The sequence below is a fragment of the Trichosurus vulpecula genome, chromosome 8, assembly GCF_011100635.1.
Source record: "Trichosurus vulpecula isolate mTriVul1 chromosome 8, mTriVul1.pri, whole genome shotgun sequence".
NCBI classification, from domain to species: Eukaryota; Metazoa; Chordata; class Mammalia; order Diprotodontia; family Phalangeridae; genus Trichosurus; species Trichosurus vulpecula.
In genome coordinates, this window is record NC_050580.1 from 225,253,074 (window position 1) to 225,277,073 (window position 24,000).

Below are 24,000 nucleotides of genomic sequence, written 5' to 3' on the forward strand. Positions count from 1 at the left end.
ACATTGACCACAGCATCAATGTGCACCCAAGTAGAAAAAGATTTGTGAAGGAAGACCAATTAAGAGACCATTGCAGTAATTTAATTGAGTGGTGATGAGGGTCTGAATCAATTTGGTAGCTGTGTAAATATTGAGAAAAGGTCAGATTTGAGAAATATTGTGGAGGTAAGTAAATGGCAAGATTTGGTAACTAATTGAATATGTGAGTTGAGGAAGAGTAAGGAATTGGAGATGATGCCAAAGCCACTTGGGAAACTGGAAGAATGGTATCTTTGACAGAAAGAGGGAAGTTTGGAAGAGGTGGGGTTTAGGAGGAAAGACAGTGAATTCTGTTTCTTCTACAGAACATCATGTTGAAGTATCCAGTAGGTAAATGATGATGTAGGACTAAAGCTGAGGAGAGAGACTGTGACTGGATGTGTAGATCTGGAAGTCATTAGCATAGAGATTATAATTAACCTCATGTTGTAGTTGGTTGGATGTTTGTTCCTAGCTACTATGTAAGATTTTCAGGATTTATAAGACAGATACTTTGTGTGTTATTGGTGGAGTTTTGTTTTGGTTTGGTTTTTTTAACTGGCCCTTTCCCAAGATTTTCTTTGGTTTGTGATTTGTTACAGTTCTTCGTGAGGATGACTCCACAGTGCTGCAAGAACTTGAATTACTGAAAAATGACACAATTATATGTTTTATGCTAGACTAAGACAAGAACGTAGACTGATACTCAGAAAAGTTTTTCGTAGGGTTTGAAATAAAGAAGCTTTTCTGATTAGCCTTAGAAGTAAATTCAATTAATCAGAGCAACCCATTCCCAAAGCATTCCAATTAAACACGTTTTTATTATAGTACTGAGGTCTATTTTTATAAGTTTAATTAATTAGAAATATGTTGTATAACATGTTTTACCTCCCAGAGAACTCAAAACAATTTATATTTGTTGAGTCTTCTTGGTATGTAATAACAACAATAATAACTGGTATTCATATAGCATCTACTATGTACTAGTCATGAAGCTAAGGGCTTTACAGATATCTCTTTGATCCTCACAAAAATCTTGCAAGGAGATCGGTAGGTGCTATTATTATCCCTGTTTTATATATGAGGAAACTGAGGCACATAGAAGTTAAGTGACTTGTCCAGGGTTACATTGCTAGTAAGTGTCTATGGCTGGATTTGAACTCAGTTCTCCTTGACTTCAGGCCCAGTCCTTTATCCGCTTTACTGCCTAGCAGCCTCTGAAAAATAATACGAAAAAATTAATAATTCATATACTTAGTCCTTTATGGTTCGTAAAACACTGTGGCACCACTGTGAGGTAACGCTGTTCCATTTTAAAACTAAGTAAACTGAGGCTGAGAGATATCAGGTGTGCTGCCCAATATCACTCAGCTAACAAACATCAGAGTCTGAGTTCAACCCACGTCTTCTAATTTCAAGTCTAAAAATCATTCCACTCTACCATGCTGACTTTTGTATTGCGAAGTAAATGTCTTCTTTTCATCTATTTCTTTTTCTAGCCCACTCAGACAGTGATGCCAGGACAAGTTATGCGGGTCACAACAGGTGCTCCAATCCCCTGTGGTGCTGATGCAGTAGTACAAGTGGAAGATACTGAACTCATCAGGGAATCCGATGATGTGTGTAACCCCCAGATCTTTTTTTTCATTGTTCTGTCAGGTAGTTCTATAAGTCTAATCTTGTTTAAAAAAACAAAACAAAACTCTATAAAAGTCTGACCTGGATCTTTCATTGTCCCGTAACTTCGCTGTATTGAATATAACTCAACCAAGTTATCTTTAAAATGGGAAACTTTCCGTGTTGATTTCTGTTGTAATTGTATATGTTCTAACAGAAATCGACTTATATTTGGCCCCAGAAATTTCAGGTGCAAATAAGGAATGACATTCTATCCTAAGGGATCAGTGAGGGTATATGTTGCTTTTAGCTGGGAATCGTTTCATAATGTAGCTAACCTGTGAACATAGAATACAGAAGTAATGAATTTAAACTCCAAGAAAAAAACTTCAGTAAAACATTGAATGCTTCTGTATTAAGTCAGTCAAAATACTCAGCTGTTCCAACAGTCCGGCTAGCAGCTGTTGTGGGGGTTAAAGACCAACACAAGCCCAAGAACAAGAATGCTACCAGAACGCTGCAAAAGCCCAGGTTCTTTTGATCTGCTTTAGTAAGGAAAGAAATGTTAAGGGGTTGACAAGCTTACTTTAATTCAGCATACAAATACCATTCACTTAGTTCAGGGTAAAAAGCCAGCACCCTGAACTTCAGAGCAAAATACAAAGTACAAACATCAACAGACAGGCCTTGTCTGATTGAAATCCCAATACATAGTTACCAGAGTTTAACAAAATCCCAACATCCAGGTTTACCAGCTGGAGGGCTCTTAGCTACAGCTGCCAGGAGTCTCCGCATCACCTTACGCCACCACGAGTGAGAACCCCACGCAAATGGCTCTGTCTTCTCTTCTTATTACATTTCAGATGTTATCACAAACGTCATCTGAATGACCAGAACTTAGGCTCCTATGATTGGCTCTTGAGTTAGCACCTCCCCTTAGTAGTGGGAGCTTCACACCCTCATAGGCTTAGCACCTAATAGGGTTTTGGGCCTGGGGCTTAGCACCTAGTAAGACTCAATGAAATGCACTGAATTAATCAAAGGAAACAAAAGCCAAACTCTTCAAGGGCACTTGGTTGAACTGGTTGCTAAGAGCCCCTTTTGCTTACCAACACACCAGCCAGTTCAAAATGAACTTTTTAGAGCTGGTTTTCATAAGATCCAATAAAATTGCCAATCAGTTTACTTTCAGCCTCTCCCCTAATGCTTAAATCTAAGATCTCTTATGGCCTGAACAAGCTGTCTTCTCACTGAAGCCAGATGTAGTGTTTGAGGTAGAATATGAACAGTACTTTGAGTGGAGTGGCTTCAAGATTTCTGGGGCTTTATCTTACTTTTGTTGCAAAGTGCTTTGAAATATCTTCTATGAAAGGAACAGAGACATTTATATGAAAAACAAATACATTTCCTCCAGTGCTTAATCTGTCCAACAGATTTAGCTGCACTGAAGCAGCTACTTTCTCTGGACTAGGGTGGGGTTTTTGGTTTGAGTTTTTAATATCATAGTTTTTAATCATATCACAGTTTTTAATCATAAGCAAGACTTACACAGCACTTACCACTTGGGATACAAATCATGTTTCTGCATATTAAAACTCTCCAAGAAAATTTCTTAGCATCAAGAAAACCAAGCAAAACATTGAGATCCAGAACACATGTACATGCAAGTTTTGTTGGACAACACCTACCTCCAATGTCATCATATTTACAGTCCATAAATGTGGAGCTGATTGTCACCTTTTCTTCATACAAAGTGACCAGATGACAAATAAAAATCTTTCACTTAAAGCATTCCCATGAAATCTTGGTTTATGGATAAATTTATGATTCATAATAATGGAAGGGAAATGTCTTCTTCATTCCCTACTTAAGCATGGGGACAACAGCCATAGTGTTTTCATTGAATGACTTTGGCCCTGAGAATGGTACCTGAAAGTGAATTTCTTTGAATTGGGTTGATCCATAAAAGCTGGAGACTGTGAAAGAGGAAAAACTATGTAATTTGCTCCTTGCCATTTAACTTCTCAAGGTTTCAGGAACCTTCAGCAAAAACTAAAATGCTAATTTTTTTTAATTTAGCAAATGGTTTTTCATTTCCATTTATTTCTATCCTGAGTCTATCCAATGATAAAAGCATCTGAAGGAAGCAAGTAAGACCTTTTGAATGGACTTGGAGATTAATCAGTTTTGTTAGATTGACCTGCATGCAGTCACATGACATGTTCTTGTTCCAGGGCACCGAAGAACTGGAGGTTCGGATTCTAGTGCAAGCTCGGCCAGGCCAGGATATTAGGTAATGAGAATATATAGCCAACTTATAAACATACACATATATTACTATGTGTATATGTAGATATGTGTACATATAGTCATTGTCAGGAGAGCATGACTGATATTATTATATAACTAATACAAATAACTACTAGTTTAAGCTATTCCCTTCAAAAAATTTTAATTTTTGACAAAATTTACTGACAAGCTGCAATAAGTACCACTCTAAATTTGATTTCTTCATTCTTCTTGTGCCCATTCTTTGTGCAAATGCTAAAAAAGACAAAAGGCAACAGTAAGTAAGAAAAAGAGAAGGAAAGGTTATGGACCATCATGTTCCATATGCAATCAGCCTCTAACTCTGGATAAACAAGAATCGGCTGTTTCAGGGGATGGAGTTTGCTTTTACTGGTGATGACAATGGGCTGCCCTTCCAAAATGCTGCTGATCCAAGATCAGATGCTTTTTTCCACCCACCTTCTAAACTCTCTCCTGTCTTCACCTATTTCTTTGCTTCATTGATATCTTTCACTAATGTTGAAGAACACTTTGGAGAGAAAGGCATGTGCTTTAAAGGTTTCCTATAGGCAGGTTAGATTTGCACTGAACCTGTATATTCTGATATGACCACTCACTGCTCTCTGCCCATCCCACTGCCATTGTCCCTTAAAAACAAATGCATGCATTCTCCAGAGAACTTGCCAGTTAGGGTTAAGGCATTGTCTATGCCCATTGAATAGAGATGATCAAATTATCCCATGTAAGACTCAGACTCAAAACTAAATTGGCTAAGAGGTCTCTAATCAGCTGAATTAACCAGCCACGTTAAACATCCCAAATACTGAAGATTACAGATTTGTTACCTTAATACATTCATGTATCAACTCATATGTGTGTGTGTATGCATGTCTTTAATAGTGTTATAGGTAAAAGTTTGGAAATCACAGGTATGAACAATGTTAATGTTTAATAATGGAAAGTCTAGATCTTGCCTTAACCTGCTCTTAAGCAGGGGTCCATCACATGAAAGAATCCCTGCTCTAAAATAATAGTTTAGATAGTAGGCAGTTTTTTAACTCTAAAGATATAAATACTAAATTATATGGGCCTCACTTCCTGTCTAACTTCCCCATATTTCATCCCTTAGTGACCTCCATCACTGGAGGTATACAGGGTACATCTTTTCCCTGGGGAGTTGAAAAGTTGCTATTCTAAATCACAACGTTTGTGTTTATACTCTGGCTTTCAGACCCATTGGCCATGACATTAAAAGAGGGGAATGTGTATTGGCCAAGGGAACCCACATGGGCCCATCAGAGATTGGTCTCCTGGCAACTGTCGGTGTCACAGAAGTTGAAGTTAACAAGTTTCCAGTAGTTGCGGTCATGTCAACAGGGAATGAGGTAAAAAAAAAAACCTTTCAACTTAATGCATTTCTAACATCCATTTAGGTTTGTGGATCTACCTAAAATATTGTGAATTAACATTCCTTGTGTCCATATTGAGGAATTGTCTCAGTTTCTTCCTCTATAAAATGATATGTTTAGAGAAGATGAGACCCCGTCCAGTTATTACCTGTGATCCTATGACAAGATGATCTTCTAACCAGGAAAGTAGGAGGATGTCTTCCAAGTAGTTTAGGTAGAGAAAATGAGAATACTCCCCAAGCAATTAGAGATTAGATTTCAGAAGCAGTAATATCCTTCAGTTCATTGGCATGAAATATTATAACCAGTGGCCTCTATGAAACCATCACATCCCTTAGAAGAGAAAGAAATCATCACTTGGAAGCTGTATATGTTGATTATGTATTTTCAATACTTAGGCCACAACAGCAGTGAAGTGGGCCCACTCTGCTACTGAGATATTCGACTACCCCTGGACAAGGAGTATTACTATCAGTCAGGACACCAGAGCTAACCCTTCTCCCTGCTCAAAAGGTTATGTGATGTTATCTTTAAGAGTAGATTGGTGTTTAGTCTCTTCTCTTAAAGGCAACATGCTCTTCTAATGTGTCAAAATGCTGCTTCAAGCCTAATTCAACTTCCTGAATTAAGTTTGTGTTGATTCTAGCTGATGACTCTTCCAAAGCTTCTTGGCCCTTCTTTTGTCTGGAGTATGCGATGTTTTGGTAAGGGAATTCTGGAGCTAAACGTCTAATTTTCACTTCTAGAAACTCAACACTTCATAGCAAAGATATGAAAACTGCCGTGGCACGTAGTAAATGTTTGATAAGTACTTGCTGACTGACTGGACAAGATTTTTTTAAATGTTTTAATTATTAAAAATATTACTGTCAAAAGACATAAGGAGGACATCTTTTGGGGAAAAAAACTATTTGGTTTGAAAAGCTTTTATTTTTATTACTACCTATTATCTTTAATTTCCTAAATTCCTGAATATGACATTACCCTATGGCTTTTCCCCTGGGACAAAAAAAACTCTCTACTTATATTGCTAATAAAGGTAAAATCAACATTCCACATCTGTTTAGTTCCCAGTGAATATGCTCATCTTTTTTTCCAGTATTTTCTATTGACTTCTAACCCTCTAGGATAAGAAAACAAGAATTAAATCAACCTTACCTATATAGTAAAGGAGAAGCTGAATGAGTTTCATATTCCATGGACCAAATGATTCAAATGCAATGTTAAGAATCAGGAATTTGGGTTTAATGTGACTTATGGGAACCTTATATCTAAGTGTCTTTGTAGGCTGTTTAAAAATATTTTATATCACTTTAGCATTTTCCAAAACATATTCCATGGAATAGTGCTGTTCTCCATGATGTGTCTAAGCATTCCATGAGAAAATATTGATGCTAATGCTATTTTGCTCTATCAGACGTTAAATATGCCATTTTGTGTGTGAGGATATTTATTGTACATACCTACAATTGTATACATGCACTCATCTTCTGTATGCGCAGTTGATTTTTTTTATCCCAATTATGGGACTTCACATATATCTTTATTAAATTCTATCTCACTATTATATTTATTGGTGTACATGTATTCTTTTATATAAGATTGTAAGTTCCTTGACAACAGGGACTGTACCTTATCTGTTATTCTCTTGATATCTAGCACAGTGTACTGACCCAAAGAAGAGTGCACTGTGCAATTTAATCCAACAGACCTTTATTAAACATTTACTATGTACAAGGCTATGCCCTGACCTAGGTGCTAGAGGTACAAAGAGACAAAAATGAAACAGTCCCTTCCCTTAAGACTATGGGGATAATAAAAGGTGTATTAATAATGTTAACAATAATTGCTAACTTGTGGTAGCAAGCATGAGCCCTCCCATAGGCCTGGAGTTCATGGAAGGAGGAAGAAGATAATCTTTTTTTAAAATTTATTTAGTATTTTAGTTTTCAACATTGATTTCTACAAGATTTTGAGTTACAAATTTTCTCCCCATTTCTACCCTCCACCCCACTCCAAGATAGCATATATTCTGATTGCCCTGTTCCCCATTCAGCCCTCCCTTCTGTCACCCTACTCCCTCCCCATCCCCTTTTTCCTTACTTTCTTGTAGGGCAGGATAGATTTCTATGCCCCATTCCCTATATATCTTATTTCTCAGTTGCATGCAAAAACAACTTTTTCTTTTGAGCATCTGATTTTAAAACTTTGATTTACAAATTCTCTCCCCTCTTCCCTTCCCATCCACCCTCCCTAAGAAGGCAAGCAATTCAGCATAGGCTGCACGTGTATCATGATGTAAAACGCTTCCACAATAATCATGTTGTGAAAGACTAACTATATTTCCCTCCATCCTATCCTGTCCCCTTTTATTCAGTTTTCTCCCTTGACCCTGTCCCTTTTCAAAAGTGTTGGCTTTTGATTACCTCCTCCCCCTATCTGCCCTCCCTTCTATCATCCCCTCTTTTTTATCCCCTTCTCCTTACTTTCCTGTGGGGTAAGATACCCAATTGAGTGTGTATGTTATTCTCTCCTCAAGTCAGATCTGATGAGAGCAAGATTCACTCATTCCCCCTCACCTGCCCTCTCTTCCCTTCCAACAGAACTGCTTTTTCTTGCCACTGTTATGTGAGACAATTTACCCCATTCTATCTCACCCTTTCTCCCTCTCTCAATATATTCCTCTCTCACCCCTTAATTTTATTTTTTTTAGATATATGTATATATTCCCTTCAACTACCCTGATACTGAGAAAGGTCTCATGAATTACAAATATCATCCATGTAGGAATGTACATCGATGTAGGAATGTAAGCAAAACAGTTCAACTTTAGTAAGTTCCTTATGATTTCTCTTCCTTGTTTACCTTTTCATGCTTCTCTTGATTCTTGTATTTGAAAGTCAGATTTTCTATTCAGCTCTGGTCTTTTCACTGAGAAAGTTTGGAAATCCTCTATTTTATTGAAAATCCATATTTTCGCCTTAGAGCGTGATACTCAATTTTGCTGGGTAGGTGATTCTTGGTTTTAATCGTAGCTCCTTTGACCTCTGGAATATCATATTACAAGCCCTTCAATCCCTCATTGTGGAAGCTGCTAGGTCTTGGGTTATCCTGATTGTGTTTCCACAATGCTCAAATTGTTTCTTTCTGGCTACTTGAAGTATTTTCTCCTTGATCTGGAAACTCTGGAATTTGGCTATGATATTCCTAGGAGTTTTCTTTTTGGGATCTTTTCCAAGAGCTGATCAGTGGATTCTTTCAATTTCTATTTGACTCTCTGGCTCTAGAATATCAGGGCAATTTTCCTTGATAATTTCTTGAAAGATGATGTCTAGGCTCTTTTTTTGATCATGGCTTTCAAGTAGTCCAATAATTTTTAAATTATCTCTCCTGGATCTATTCTCCAGGTCAGTGGTTTTTCCAATGAGATATTTCACATTGTCTTCCATTTTTTCATTTCTTTGGTTCTGTTTTATAATTTCTTGATTTCTCATAAAATCATTAGCTTCCACTTGCTCCAATCTAATTTTTAAGGTAGTATTTTCTTCAGTGGTCTTTTGGACCTCCTTTTCCATTTGGCTAATTCTGCCTTTCAAGGCATTCTTCTCCTCATTGGCTTTTTGGAGCTCTTTTGCCATTTGAGTTAGTCTATTTTTTAATGTGTTATTTTCTTCAGTATTTTTTGGGTCTCCTTTAGCAAGTCATTGACTTGTTTTTCTTGGTTTTCTCACATCACTCTCATTTCTCTTCCCAATTTTTCCTCTACTTCTCTTACTTGCTTTTCCAAATCCTTTTTGAGCTCTTCCATGGGCTGAGCCCAATTCATCTTTTTCTTGGAGGCTTTTGATGTAGGCTCTTTGACCTTGTTGACTTCTTCTAGCTGTATGTTTTGGTCTTCTTTGTCACCAAAAACAGATTCCAAAGTCTGAGTCTGAATTTGAGACCATTTTCATGGCCTGTTCATGTTCCCAGCCAACTACTTGACCTTGAGCTTTTTGTAAAGGTATGACTGCTTGTAGAGTAGAGAGTGCTTTGTCCCAAGTTTTAGGGGCTGAGCTTCTGTTTTCAGAGCTGCTTCTACTCCACTATCACCGCAAGTTCTGCCAGTGCTCCTCCTCCCCCAAGAACCACAAACTAGGATTGCAACCCAGATCCAAGCAGGGCAAAACAAGCCCTGCACTCCCACTCTGGTCTGCCGCTTGATTCCTCCCACTGTGTGAGCCAGGGACTCAGGAAGCAGCTAACACTGGAGCTCTGGTAGCAGCCACAGGAACTTCCTGCTGCTGCTGTCACCACCGCCACACCACCCCTGCCACCCCCAGTGCTGGAACCGGACAACTTTCTAACCTGATCTAGCAGTTTCCCCACTAATCTGCTCCGTGGTCTTTGGCGTTTGTGGGTTGAGAAGTCTGGTAACTGTCACAGCTCAACGATTCATGGCCCTAAAGCCTGCTCCCAGCTGCCTCCCGGTCTGGTCTGTCCTGGGCACAGCCCATGGTAGGCTGCGCTCCACTCCCAGCACCATGTGATAGACCCTTCCCAGCCACTATCCAGGCTCTCCTGGGCTGGAGACCTGCTTCCCTCTGCTATTTTGTGGGTTCCATAGCAGTATGAGGGCCTGCTGAAGATTTTCTGCAAGCGTTCGTCTTGCAGAGGGATACAACTGCAGTTCCAACTCATTCACTCGCTTACACTAACCCTGGAACAAACCTGAGATATTACAGGTCTGAGTTTTACAGGCATCCACCCTGACCCAGACATTTCTCCCACTCTTAAAAAAGAACAGAAAAGAAATGCAGTCCCTGAAAGTCACACTGAAGGTGTACGCATGTACAGCTGTAGGTACACATTGTAAAACAGTTTTATTTTGAGCACAGTATAGTCTCAAGAACTCACCTCAAATCCACAGGTCACATACAGGTACACAGAACCTAATGCACAAATTGGAATTTTATACAGTGTAGCAAAAACATAACTTAGACATAGACATAGAATATAGCATCATATAACAAAGAGCAGTCAAATGAAAATACGTAATACAAAACACATTGCAAAGTTGAATGCAATAGTTCAAAGAGAACACATATAGATAAATAGGATTCTGTACTATATTATGAGGGTTATGTACCACAGATGACATATGATAGCCACCATACTGGTTCAGGCCATTATCATCTCTCTCTCTTTCTTGGACTATTGCAGTAGCCTTCTAATTGGTCTCCCTGCCTCAATTGTCTCCTCTCTCCAATCGTTTTTACACAAAGCTACCAAAGTCATTTCTCTATAGCGCAACTCTGATCATATATGTCATTTCTCTATTCAGTAAATTCAGTGGCTGCCATTGCTCTAAGAACAAATATAAACTCCTCTGTTTAGCATTTTAAATCCTTCACAGCCTGGTCTCAACCTGCTTTGCTTTCTTCATTATACATCTCTCCCTTTCCCATTTCTCCCTTTCTACAATCCACCCAAAGTAGCCTTCTTTCCATTTCTTGCATATGACACTCCATCTCATATCTCCATGTTTTTGCATTGGCTTTCTCCCAGTAAAATTGATTGCCTCCTAGCCTCTGCCTCTAATAATCCCTTATTTCCTCCAAGGAATAGCTCAAGTACCACATGATGCCTTTCCTGATGTCCTTAGATACTAATGCCCTCCTCCCAAAAAATATTACCTTATAAATTTTATCATGTAAATTCTTTTCATGAATGTACATGTTTGTGTCTCTCTTTATGTACAGGTTGTCCTCCCAAAAGAATTTAAGTTCCTTAAGGACAGAGACTGTTCTATCTTTGTTTTTATATCGTTGGTACCTAACAGTGCCTGGCATTTAGTAGGCACTTAATAAATCCTGATTAATTGAGTCATTGCTCACATAAACATAAACAGAGCATTATATACTGGATTTCATACAAAATAGATTTTACATATTTCCTATTGCTGGGCACTCTCTGGCTACATGCATTATACCTTCACTCTTTACCGAGGAATACTTCTCAAATATCTTTCCTGCCACTTTGGGCCAACAGAACCCATTTGATATCTGTTTCAGTTTTCTTTTGGTCCAGGTGTCCAGGATCATCATGAAGTATTTCTATGGGTCAATAAGCCTTGGGTAATACTTAACTGTTTTCTTATACCGTGGGTAGGACTGTTTGTATTCTGGTGCAGTATTCCATTGCAGAGCTCCAGTTTCTTCTATTCTCTTGCTAGCAAGGTACCTTCTGGGGAACAAAGCTTGGGTTCTCAGAGGATTATGTTCCTGTTTCCTTACCTGTGGCACAGTTCATAGGAAGTCATTCTGTAGTTCCACTTGCCACCAAAGCTAATCAAGGCAGAGGAGACTAATTCAGTGCTACAATATTTACTACTTCTAAAGTCATTCCCTGAAGTCCTAGACTTTCAGCTACTTTTTATTGTGTTAGTGTTCCCACTGCCTATATATCATTCCTTTCACCACTTTCTTGAGGAATTATTTAGGATTTCTGATGCTTAGATTCTGTGTGACAAGGCAACAAAATATATTCACATTGGTTTTCCCTGGCCCGATTTGTTCTGTGAAGTTTGGATTTAGTCAAAGGGCCACACTTGAGGGCCTAGAGGGCCACATGTGGCCTCGAGGTCACAGGTTCCCCATCCCTGCCTGGCCAAGTAATAGCCACTGATCTCATAATTGGCCAATGCTCCTAACCAATTCTAAACTGGCACTGGCCAACTTAGGACTTGTTAGAATATAAATCGGTGGATTATTGTTCATCTGTATTTGGAATCAAGTTTCATACATCAGTCGTAGAACTCAGCAGTGACATCCTACTTCAAAGCCAAGGTCTTTAATTTGTGGATAGGATAACAAGTCTTTCTCACTGCCATTCAAACCTCAGCTGGTAAATGCAGTAGGCTTCTGGTATTCATTACTCTACTGGTATAAAACTGCTTTCAAGCCCTCTAACCTGGCTTCATTGGCTTGTTCAGTCTATAAAAGAGAACACTGGTACATGTATGAGTCAGTTAACCACATCCTTAAATGCCTGGTCACACTTGTCATAGTGATGATCTATAAACTGTGTCAAACAGCTCAGAAATGATTTCCCTCCTTTGCCTTTCTACTTTTGATTTTTTATAAGATTGTATGTAGATGTAGAGCCAGAAAGGACCTCAGAGGCCATGTAATCTAACCACCACACTTTACAGGTGAGGAAACTGAAGTCTAAAGAGATTAAGAGACTTGCTCAAGGTTATGTGTGGGGGAAGTGTCAGAGACAAGATTTGAACTGAGGTTGTCTGACTCGACACAGTGTTCTTTCTGGTATACCACACCTCTATACCTCAGCCATGTAACCATGAATGGAATCACTTTGAAAAAATGAGATTTTGAGATGATGTATCCATCATTTCTTCAGAAATTTCTGATAGTAACAACCAAATCCTAGCAAAATCTCCATCTCTCAGCAGTCCTGTAGATATGGCAAAATGAAGAGCCTTTCATGTTCTCAGGGATCAGTATCCCCTGCTGAGATACCGTACGACCTACATACTTGTCAGACTTTGCAGAACTGGGACATGTAAACTGACGGTTTCAGACCAGTAACCCCTAATTCATTTGAAAGCTTCATCAGTCTTTCCTCACGCTCTTCTAACATCTTCCCAAATACACGATCATCCAGATACACCAAGTCCTTGATTATGGGCTTGTGTCCCCCATCAGTTTTTCCACATAACCACAAACAGTTATAGGAGCCCCAGAAATCCAATGTACTCAATTAGTGGGGCCCCAACGGGCAGAGTAAGACCCTCTTTTCCATATCATCCTCTACTCGGAGAACCAGGTGGTGTCCGCAGCTCAGGCTCAATTCAAGGCAATTGGGGAAACCCGCTGGTTCTAGAGGACACTGGCAAGGCCACAGTGTGCTGACATACCTCAGTCATCTTCTTCTCTGCCCTCCTATAAACGGTCGCGCCAGTGTTTTCCTAAAGCCGCCCACCTCAGAGAAAACAGTTTTATTAAGGTCGAGTCGTTGAAGTAGATTACGTGACATTCTTTGGGCGTGTTTCATGCCACTCATCCAATGAGGGCATGTCGGTTCACACTCCAGGAACACTGAACCTCTGATGACAGCCCTCTATAGGAGCTTCTCCAACCTTAACATTAAGACAGAGGCCTTCTGTCCCTTCTGTTAAGAGAGAAATAGAAACTTTCTTCATTTGCTAGATGAGGGGATTGGACTGTCCAAGGTCCCTTCCAGCTGGAGATCAGTGATCCTATAATCCTAATAATTGAGAGATCTTTTAAACCTCTCTGCCATGAAGGTACATTTTAAAGGTCAAAAGTTCATTTATCTCTCACTCTTAATTGCCTGATAAACATGAACGATTTATTCTCATGCTCTTTGCTTTGCCAATTTAGTTTTTCCAATAATGCCAACAAAAGCCCAAGAATATGTTTTGCCTTCCTTATCAATGTCTTTAGATGTGCATTGTACCAATCAAACAGGGTGAATAAGAACTTGTTCCTTATGCTAAGAAAAGAACTCCCCATACAACAATAAACAGTACTGTTACCACTGGTCATCCAGGGCTCTCTTTCCTCTTCCATTTAAAAAATGACTTTAACCATAATGCCATAGCAAAAAAGCAAAAACATGTCAACTTGATACCAAATACATTGGGCTAATGATTCAGGTTCAAGGGCTAAAATGCAATAAGGTATTTGTGAACCATAAAGTGCCATTTTAAAAAATAGTTTAGAGATTAAAAGAATCACCTTCAAAGTTAAAAGGACACAAAACATTATTCCCTTCTAACTCCATAGTCACCAGGTCTGGAATTTAGGAATACATTGCTGTAGTCTGTAGGAACTCTAGAGTATTCTTTGATATAGTTCCTTGCCAGACAAGGGCTTCTTATACTTTAGGCAGAGGAGCAGCCAAATCCTTTCATTTTAAAGGATCAGGCAGTCAGAACTACTGAAAAACTAGAAGGAAAAACTACAAGGTGGGATGAAAAGAAAGCCAGAGGATTTAGCTCCACTTTATGGCCTTGAGGAGGGGACAGGGAATGTAGAGAACAAGGATATCAATAAAAACAGTGTCCAGGAAGAATAACTTGAGCATGTCCAGAAGTAGGCTAATGGACCGTACTCTCTGCAGGCTCCTCCCTTCCCATTAATAGATAAGTTCAACTCTACACTAGTCTCTATTCACAGAACACTTGGCCCCTGGTCCTATCTCTGATCATGCCTAGCCAAACCCATTTCCTACCACATACTGCTAAAAGGAGTTTGAAGGAAGTCACAAAACCATTGACTGAATCCACTACAAATTTGTTATCTAGTATCAACTGAACCCTTACTTCAGCCAGGATATCCTTCTGTTCTTCTCTAATCAATTCTTTGCTAACCTATTCACCACAGAAGCTGTTCTAAGCCTTCTCTTTTTTCCTCTTTTCTCCCATCAAATCCCTTTGCTCTACTTCTCAGCTGAGAACCTTCTCCCACACTTCACCAAAAAAAAAATTGAAGCCATTTAACAAGAGCACCTTCTTTCCTTCTCCTCACCTCACATTCCTCTCACAATATCCCTCACTACCTGCTCCTTCACTCCAGTCTCTGATTAAACCAGCCGCTTTCCATGTACCCTTGATCCCACCTATCTTCTCCAACAGACAGCTCCCACTATCATTCCCTCTCCCTAATCATAATTCTTTCCCTCTCTGCTGACTCCTGACTTCTCTGCTGCATAGAAACAAACCCATGTGTCTGCCTTCCTTAAAAACAAAACAAAACAAAAAAACCCTCAATAGCTCAAACTATCCACTTCTCAATTAAACTCATTGGAAAAAAAACCTTCTGGGGGCAGCTAGGTGGCGCAGTGAGTAGAGCACCAACCCTGGAGTCAGGAGGACCTGAGTTCAAATGCGACTTCAGACACTTGACACACTTACTAGCTGCGTGACCTTGGGAAAGTCACTTAATCTCAATTACCTTTCCTTCCCTCCTCCAAAAGAAAAAAAACTCAAAAAAAGAAAAAAGCGTTCTGTATTCAACATTCCACATTTTTCATCTCTTCTAAACAAACCTTCTGCAATATGGGTTCTACCCTCATTCAACTGAAACTACTCACTCCAAAGTTACCAATGATCTCTTAAAAGGCCAAACCTATAGGCCTTTTCCAAAACCCTTATACTTTTTGGCCTCCCTCTGCAGTATTTGACATGGTTGACCATTTCATGCTTTTTCTTCTCTGGATTTTCATGACACTGGCCTCTCTTGGTTCTCTTCCTAACTGTATGACCATTCTTTCTCAGTCTCATTTGCTAGATTTTGATCCATGCCATGTTACTCACTAAAGAGGTTACTCATGGTTCTATCCTGAACTCTTTTTTCCTTTTCTCTCTGAATTATCTCACTTGGAAATCGCATTAGTTCCCATGGGTTCAGTTATCGTCTCTATGCAAATGATTCCTAGGTCTATATTTCCAGCCTTTGCCTCTCTCCTGAATTCTAGTCTCACATCTCCAATTGCATATTAGACATTTTGAATTAGATGTGATATAAAGAACATGTATATAACAGCATTCATTACATTTATCCCCAAACCCACCCCTATTACCAACCTTCCTATTACTGTTGAATGGTCTAAGAAACATGGCTTGTCCTGGGCCATTTAGGTTTAGTGAATTATGTGAATTTTTGCTCGCTCCCCAATCAAAACTGGTCATCCCTAGGACTGGAGTTCCTTAACTGAGTGGCATCCAACAGCAGGGTAGACAGCAAGAAGATAGCTAAGATGAACAGTTGGAAGAAATGTTGGGCAAAGCTGAATTCAAACAAAAAGGCAATTAAAAGAGTTAAACAAGTATGTTATTTTAAAAGGTTCCATGCACAATAACAATATGTGAATCTTATATATATGTACCGAGCAATCATAGGGAGACAGAACAGAAAACACTATGGAGTTAAAAGTTGTAGATTCAGGCCCCACCTCTGACATTTACTACTTGTGTGACCTTGGGCAAGTTATTTAGCATCTTTAGGCCTCAGTTTCCTCATTTATAAAATGATGGTGCTGGACTAGATAACTTTTGAGATCCTTCCTAGATCTAGATCTATGATCCTGTGATCCTAATTGATCAATCAGTCAGTAAGCATTTATTAATACCCACCATGTGCCCAGCACTGTTCTAAGCACTGGAAATACAAAAAGAGGCAAAAGAAATCTTTGCCTTGAAAGAACTCATATTCTAATTGGGGAAGACAAAAAGCAAATGGTCCTCCAGTATCTTAAAAAAAAAAAATCTGTCCTACAAGGAGACACAAATTTAATAATAGTAGGATATTTAGCAACCCACTATTAAACTATGATAAATCCAACAAAAATATAAGAAAGAATTTACAGAGCTAAGTAGAGTAGTAAACAAATTAGATCTAATAGATACATAGAGAGGACCCTATGAGAAAAACAAAGGTTATACTTTTTCTCCAGTGGTCATAGAATTTATATAAAATTGATCATGTGATAAGCCAGAAAAAAAAGAAAATCTAGAAAAGCAGATATTTTATGTACAACTGTAGCCAATAATACAATATAATTAGTTATAAATGATAATAAAATGAGAGTAAGATAAACGTCCATATAGACACTAAAAACTGATATATAATGAGTGAATGAAAGAGGAAATTATAAAAGCAATAGCAGAGTACATAAAATAATGATAATATATTTACTACATGTCAGAACCTATAAGATGCAGCCAAAGCATTATTCAGAGACAAACTCATAGCACTTAATGCCTATATCAATAGAAGAGAGCATTAGCTGGCACAGGGAGTAGAGCACCAGCCCTGAAGTCAGGAGGACCTGAGTTCAAATCCAGCCTCAGTCACTTGACACACTTACTAGCTGTGTGACCTTGGACAAGTCACTTAACCCCAGTTGCCCTGCCTTTCCCCCTCCAAAAAAAAAGAAATTTTAAAGAAAATAGAAGAGAGCAAAAATTAATAAAATAAGCCTGCTTTTAAAAAAAAACTTAGAAAAGAAGGAAAGCAACAAGCCAAGAGAAAACCAAAAAATAACAATAATAAGAGAGAAATAACCAAGATCAGAGCAAAGACCCTTGCAGCTGAAAACAAGAAATATTTGAAACAATAAATCTAACAGTTGTTTTTTGAAAATACTAAAATTTAAGAATTAGTGAACAATTAGCAAGTATAATTTTTTTAAAAAGAGCAAATCCAAACAATCCAAATTTAAAAAGGAAAATGAAAAACTATTGAAGAAGTATAAAATTATTAGAGATTAAAAATACAGCTTTATGGTAGTTAGCTTAGTAATTAAAAGGTATGGATGAATATTTTTAGCACTATAAAATACCACAACCAACAAAACAAGCATTAAGTGCTGTGAATCACGGGCTTTTAACCTTTTTGTGCGTGTTATTTGACAATCCAGTGAAGTCTATGGATGCCTTCTGAGAATAATGTTTTAAAATGAATAAAATCAAAATTATAAGATTACAAAGAAAATCAGTTATGTTGAAATAGTTATCAAACGCTTTGCAAAGTAACTTTAAAGTGCTATTAGAAATGTAAACTGGGGGGGGGGCGGGACAGAGTCAAGATAGTGGCTGGAAAGCAGGGACTTGCTTAAGCTCTCCCCCAGGTCCCTCCAAACACCTGTAAAAAATGGCTCTGAACAAATTCTAGAGCTGCAGAACCCACGAAATAGCAGAGGGAAGCAGGGCTCCAGCCCAGGAAAGCCTGGGAAGGGTCTGTCCCATGGAGCTGGGAGCAGAGTGGAATGCAGTGCAGCATGGACTATGCCAGGACCAACCAGACCGGGAGCCAGGCAGAACAGGCCATAAGGCCCTGAATCAACGAGCTATGGCAGTTACCACACTTCTCAACCCACAAACACCAAAGACAACAGAGAAGGTTAGTGGAAAAACTGCTAAATCAGAGTGAAAGGAGTGTGTGGTTGGCCCTAGCCCCGGGGGGCGCAGAAGTGGTGCAGCTCTGAGGCCACTCCCAGAGCTCCAGCTGCAGTTGCATCTGGTCCCAGGCCCACCCTGTGGGAGGAATTAAGTAGCGGATCAGAGCAGGAGTACAGAGCCTGCTTGGATCTGAGTCCAAGTCCTGGTTGGCAGTTCTGGAGGAGGAGCAGCACTGGTGTGGTGGAGCTTGCTGTGTAGAAGTAGCTCTGAAAACAGCAGCACAAGGCCCCTAAAGTACAAAGTACTCTCTACAAGCAGTCATACCTTTCCAAAAAGCTCAAGTTGGCTGGGAACATGAACAAGGAGAAAAAACAGTCTCAGATTCAGACTCAGACTTTGGAATGTGTTTTTGGTGACAAAGAAGACCAAAACATACAGCCAGAAGAAGTCAACAGAGTCAAAGAGCCTACATCAAAAACCTCCAAGAAAAATATGTATTGGCCTCAGGCCATGGAAGAGCTCAAAAAGGATTTGGAAAATCAAGTAAGAGAAGTAGAGGGAAAATTGGGAAGAGAAATGAGAGTGATGCGAGAAAAACAAGTCAATGACTTGCTAAAGGAGACCCAAAAAAAATACTGAAGAAAATAACACCTTAAAAAATAGACTAACTCAAATGGCAAAAGAGCTCCAAAAAGCCAATGAGGAGAAGAATGCCTTGAAAGGCAGAATGAGCCAAATGGAAGAGGAGATCCAAAAGACCACTGAAGAAAATACCACCTTAAAAATTAGAATGGAGCAAGTGGAAGCTAGTAACTTTATGAGAAATCAAGATATTATAAAACAGAACCAAAGAAATGAAAAAATGGAAGACAATGTGAAATATCTCCTTGGAAAAACCACTGACCTGGAGAATAGATCCAGGAGAGATAATTTAAAAATTATTGGACTACCTGAAAGCCATGATCAAAAAAAGAGCCTAGACATCATCTTTCAAGAAATTATCAAGGAAAACTGCCCTGATATTCTAGAGCCAGAGAGTCAAATAGAAATTGAAAGAATCCACTGATTGCCTCTTGAAAAAGATCCCAAAAAGAAAACTCCTAGGAATATTATAGCCAAATTCCAGAGTTTCCAGGTCAAGGAGAAAATATTGCAAGCAGCCAGAAAGAAACAATTTGAATATTGTGGAAACACAATCAGGATAATACAAGATCTAGCAGCTTCCACATTGAGGGATTGAAGGGCTTGGAATATGATATTCTGGAGGTCAAAGGAGCTACGATTAAAACCAAGAATCACCTACGCAGCAAAACTGAGTATCATGCTCCAAGGCAAAATCTGGATTTTCAATAAAATAGAGTACTTTCAAGCTTTCTCAGTGAAAAGAATAGAAAATTTGACTTTCCAACCCAAGAATCAAGAGAAGCATGAAAAGGTAAACAAGGAAGAGAAATCATAAGAGACTTACTAAAGTGGAACTGTTTTGTTTACATTCCTACATGGAAATATGATGTGTGTAATTCATGAGACCTTTCTCAGTATTAAGGTAGTTGAAGGGAATATACATATATATATATAGACGGCACAAGGTGAGTCGAATATGAAGTGATGATATCTAAAAACATAAAATCAAATTAAGGGATGAGAGAGGAATATATTGAGAGAGGGAGAAAGAGAGAGATAGAATGGGGTAAATTATCTCACATAAAAATGGCAAGAAAAAGCAGTTCATTAGAAGGGAAGAGGGGGCAGGTGAAGGGAAATGAGTGAATCTTGCTCTCATCAGATTTGACCTAAGGAGGGAATAACATACACACTCAATTGGGTATCTTACCCCACAGGAAAGTAGGGGGGAGGGGATAAAATAGGGGGACAATAGAAGGGAGGGCAGATAGGGGGAAGAAGTAATCAAAAGGAAACACTTTTGAAAAGGGACAGGGTCAAGGGAGAAAATTGAATAAAGGCGGACAGGATAGGATGGAAGGAAATATAGTTAATCTTTCGCAACATGACTATTTATGGGAGCGTTTTGCATAATGATACATGTGTGGCCTATGTTGAATTGCTTGCCTTCTTAGGGAGGGTGGTTGGGGAGATAAGAGGGGAGAGAATTTAGAACTCAGAGTTCTAAAAGCAAATGCTCAAAAAGAATAGTTGTTTTTGCATGCAACTGGGAAATAAGATATACAGGCAATGGGGCATAGAAATCTATCTTGCCCTACAAGAAAGTAAGGGGAAAAGGGATGGGGGGAGGAGGAGTGGGGTGACAGAAGGGAGGGCTGACTGGGGATTGGGGCAATCAGAATATATGCTGTCTTGGAGTGGGGGGGAGGGTTAAAATGGGGGGAAAATTTGTAACTCAAAATCTTGTGGAAATCAATGCCGAAAACTAAAAAATATTAAATAATAAAGTATGGAATTCAAAAAAAAGAAATAATGGGATTCAAAACATAAATTTAAGTATTTTTGTCAACATTTAATTATCAACATATTTGTTAAAGTAAAAAAAGATATATAAATTTTCCTATGATCCTACAAATAAAATTTAACTATTTCAAGAAAAAAAAAGGAAAGGAATGTAAGCTAGGTAGCTATAACAGTTTATTAAAAGCAGGGCTTTTTAACCTGGGACCCATGAACTTTTTTAAAAAATGTTTTAATAACTATTTTAGTAGTATTTTATACTACTGCAAATATTCATTCATACCTTTTAATTTCTAAACACAAAGTATCTGCCCAACATGCTGGGAGCCTGGACTTTCACTGCTTTCTCCTCAACACTGCAAGGATAACTAGTTTGGGGGAGAGGGTGGGGCATCATAATAGACTGTTTATCAATTATCCTTTACTCTCACCATGTGACCAGCCCATCTTTTCTGCTCATACGTTTTCTCAATAACATCTTTTATTTTAGTTTTCCTTCATAATTTCTTGCTAACACATTACATGCTTCTCCATTATCCTTTGGATGATGCTCATTTATAGCTCTTTGGTGACTGCTATGTTCTCTGAATCACAGCAGTATAACAACAGTGCTAGAATTTTAGTATTTTAAAATGAGTCTTAGATTCAAGAAGAAATTTGGAGTCATTGAGAAAACTTTAAATCTGCCCAAAGGCAATCTAGGCAACTCTCCTTTTCAATTCTAGTCCCAATTCATTGTCAGAATAAAGAATGTTATCAAATTTACAATGGGAAAGAAAGATGAGAAAGATAACTATTCACATAGTAAGAACAAGGAACAGTCTATGATATAAAGAGAATTTGAGGATGTGATCTCCCTTTGAAGGATTTGTGAGAAGATATCAATGTGAGTTGTATTCTCAGGCATGTATATGGCCTACATTTTAATTCAGTTCAAAAATTTAGGCACCTTTTATGTACCATTCACCAGAAATAGAAAAAAATGAAACTGTGCCCTGCCTACAAGAAGCTTACATCGTACCAGGAGAAGATAACAGATATCAGATAAATAAATACCAGATATGTGCACAGAATCTCAAGACACAAACTCAGAGGAAGATAACAACTTGAAAACATCTACAAGCAAAGCTTGAAAGAAAAATGCAGTTTGAACACGAACACAAGAATTCATAGAATCACTAAAGAAAGTGGTTTTTATTTTCCCTAAAAGAAGCAAAAAAGAAGTTATTTTAAAATATAAATTCTCCAGATTAACTGAAAAGGAAACAATACTTAAATAATGAATTAAAATGCTCAGTTCAAGGAATAACAAGTAGTCCAGCCTTGCTACATCATCAAATGTATGAAAAGAAGTCATATGAAATAAATTTCAAAAGACAAGTTGGAGTTGAAAGCTTTGAATCCCAGGCTGAGGCATATTTCATAATGGAAACAATGAGGAGGACCTGGAGGTTTTTGATCAGGAGAGTATAAGTGGTTGGAAAGAGAAGAACCTGGAAACAGGGAAACCACCCAGGAGACCCTCCTGAGAGAGCACGCTCAGTGCCTTAACTAGGATGGTGGGTACAACCAGATGTGGTGGAGGTAAAATCAGTAAGTGGCAGCAACTGATTGTTTATGGAGGATGAGAAAGAGGAGATAGTCAGAGATGACAAAGGTTATGAACCTGGGTGACCAGGAAAATTCAGTACCTCGATTGGGACTACATACTATCATTGAATATGCACATTGGAAGCAGAGAGGCTTAAATGTTTGGTTTTCTTTTGAGATTGGGGATGGTAAGTCATGTGTTTTGGCCAGGTTCCAATCTAATACTGCTCTGTATTCATCCTGACTACTTAACTTTTGGCCAGGTTCCAATCTAATACTGCTCTGTATTCATCCTGACTACTTAACAGGGATATTCTGAGGGCAAGAAATGTGAGGGATTTAATAGATCCTGTCTCTAAAGCATTTGTTATCCTCTGGGGAGAAAAGATTATGATATAAATTCAACATATTATTACACGTAAAAACTTATTATGAAAAAGTTTGCAGTTCCACCAAGTTGTTTTATCCCTGAATCTTTTTGCCCAAATTTCCCCCATCCTTAAAAAACTTTCACTTGACCCTGCCATTCCTTCAAATTTATCATCCCATATTTTCTGGCAAACTTAGAAAAATAAAAGCCCTCTGTGCCCCTTACCTCTAATTCTAAACATCCCCCTTGAATATGGTTTCTACTGCTCAACTGAAACTGTTCCCTCCAGGGTCACCAGCAATCCCTCACTTGCTACCCAGTGTATTTTTCCTAGGTTTCATCCTTCTTGACTATTCTGTAGTATTTGACACTATTGGCCACTCTGTCCTCCAAGATACTCTGTCCCCTGCCCCTGTCCTTCCTCCTTCCCCTTCCATCTCCCCACCCCCTTCCAGGTTTTCTTCATACTGCTCTGTCTTGCTTCTCTTCCTACCTGTCCAGCCATTTGTTCTTAGTCTTATTTGCTGGGTCATCATCCATGTCCCCCTTCCTTTGTGTGAGTGGACCCTAGGGTTCTGTTCTGAGCCATCTTCTCTCTCCACACTCTCTCTTGGCAGTCCCATTATTTCCTATGGGTTTAATGATCATTTCTATGCAGATATCTTCCAAATCTATGTAACCAACTTTTTATCCTTTTCTTGAACTCTTATCCCACATTGCCAGTTGCCTGTTGTACATCTGGGAAAAGTATGGAGTAACAGAAAGAAGACCTAGGTTCAAAACCTGCCTCTGATGCTTACTGTGTGTCCTTTTGTAAGATAAAACTTCCCTAGACCTCATTTTCCTTACTGTAAAATGAAGAGGAAGGACTAGATGGCCTTTGAGGTCCCTTCTAGCTTAGAGTAGGGGTTCTGAACCTGGGGTCCATTGCGTACATTTCAGGGAGTCCTTGAACTTGGATGGGAAAAATTACATCTTTAATTTCACTCATCTCTAAATGAAATTTAGCATTTCCTCCAATTATAGGCAATAAACTGTTATTCTGCGAAGGGGTCCACAGGCTTAACTGGACCTATACAAAAAAGATTAAGAACCCCTGCTTCAGCTTTATGATCTATGACATAGTTCAAATCCTACCTCTGAGTGATTAATAGAGCAGCAACTGAGGCCCTACTCCTGTTTCCTCACCTGTAAAATGAGAGGGTTGAACTATATAGCTTCTGAATTGCCTTCTAACTTCTCGATCAATGATTCTATGATCTCCACCTGGGTGTCCCAGTAGCATATCGAATTCCACATATCCTAGATAAGGATATTTGGTGAAAAGATAAATGCCTTGTCTTTTCATTAATTAA

The 24,000-nt window shown here is 38.7% G+C and overlaps 1 protein-coding gene across 4 annotated transcripts in view; it reads left to right on the forward strand.

Moving 5' to 3' along the window:
* GPHN (gephyrin) overlaps positions 1-24,000 on the forward strand; it is an 885,721-nt gene that overhangs the window by 783,605 nt on the left and 78,116 nt on the right. For all 4 annotated transcript variants that reach the window (XM_036769505.1, XM_036769507.1, XM_036769503.1 and 1 more), the window contains 3 exons: positions 1,518-1,637; positions 3,870-3,928; positions 5,156-5,309. In XM_036769505.1, the coding sequence (XP_036625400.1) occupies positions 1,518-1,637; positions 3,870-3,928; positions 5,156-5,309 (333 nt within the window). The remainder of the gene's footprint in view (positions 1-1,517; positions 1,638-3,869; positions 3,929-5,155; positions 5,310-24,000) is intronic.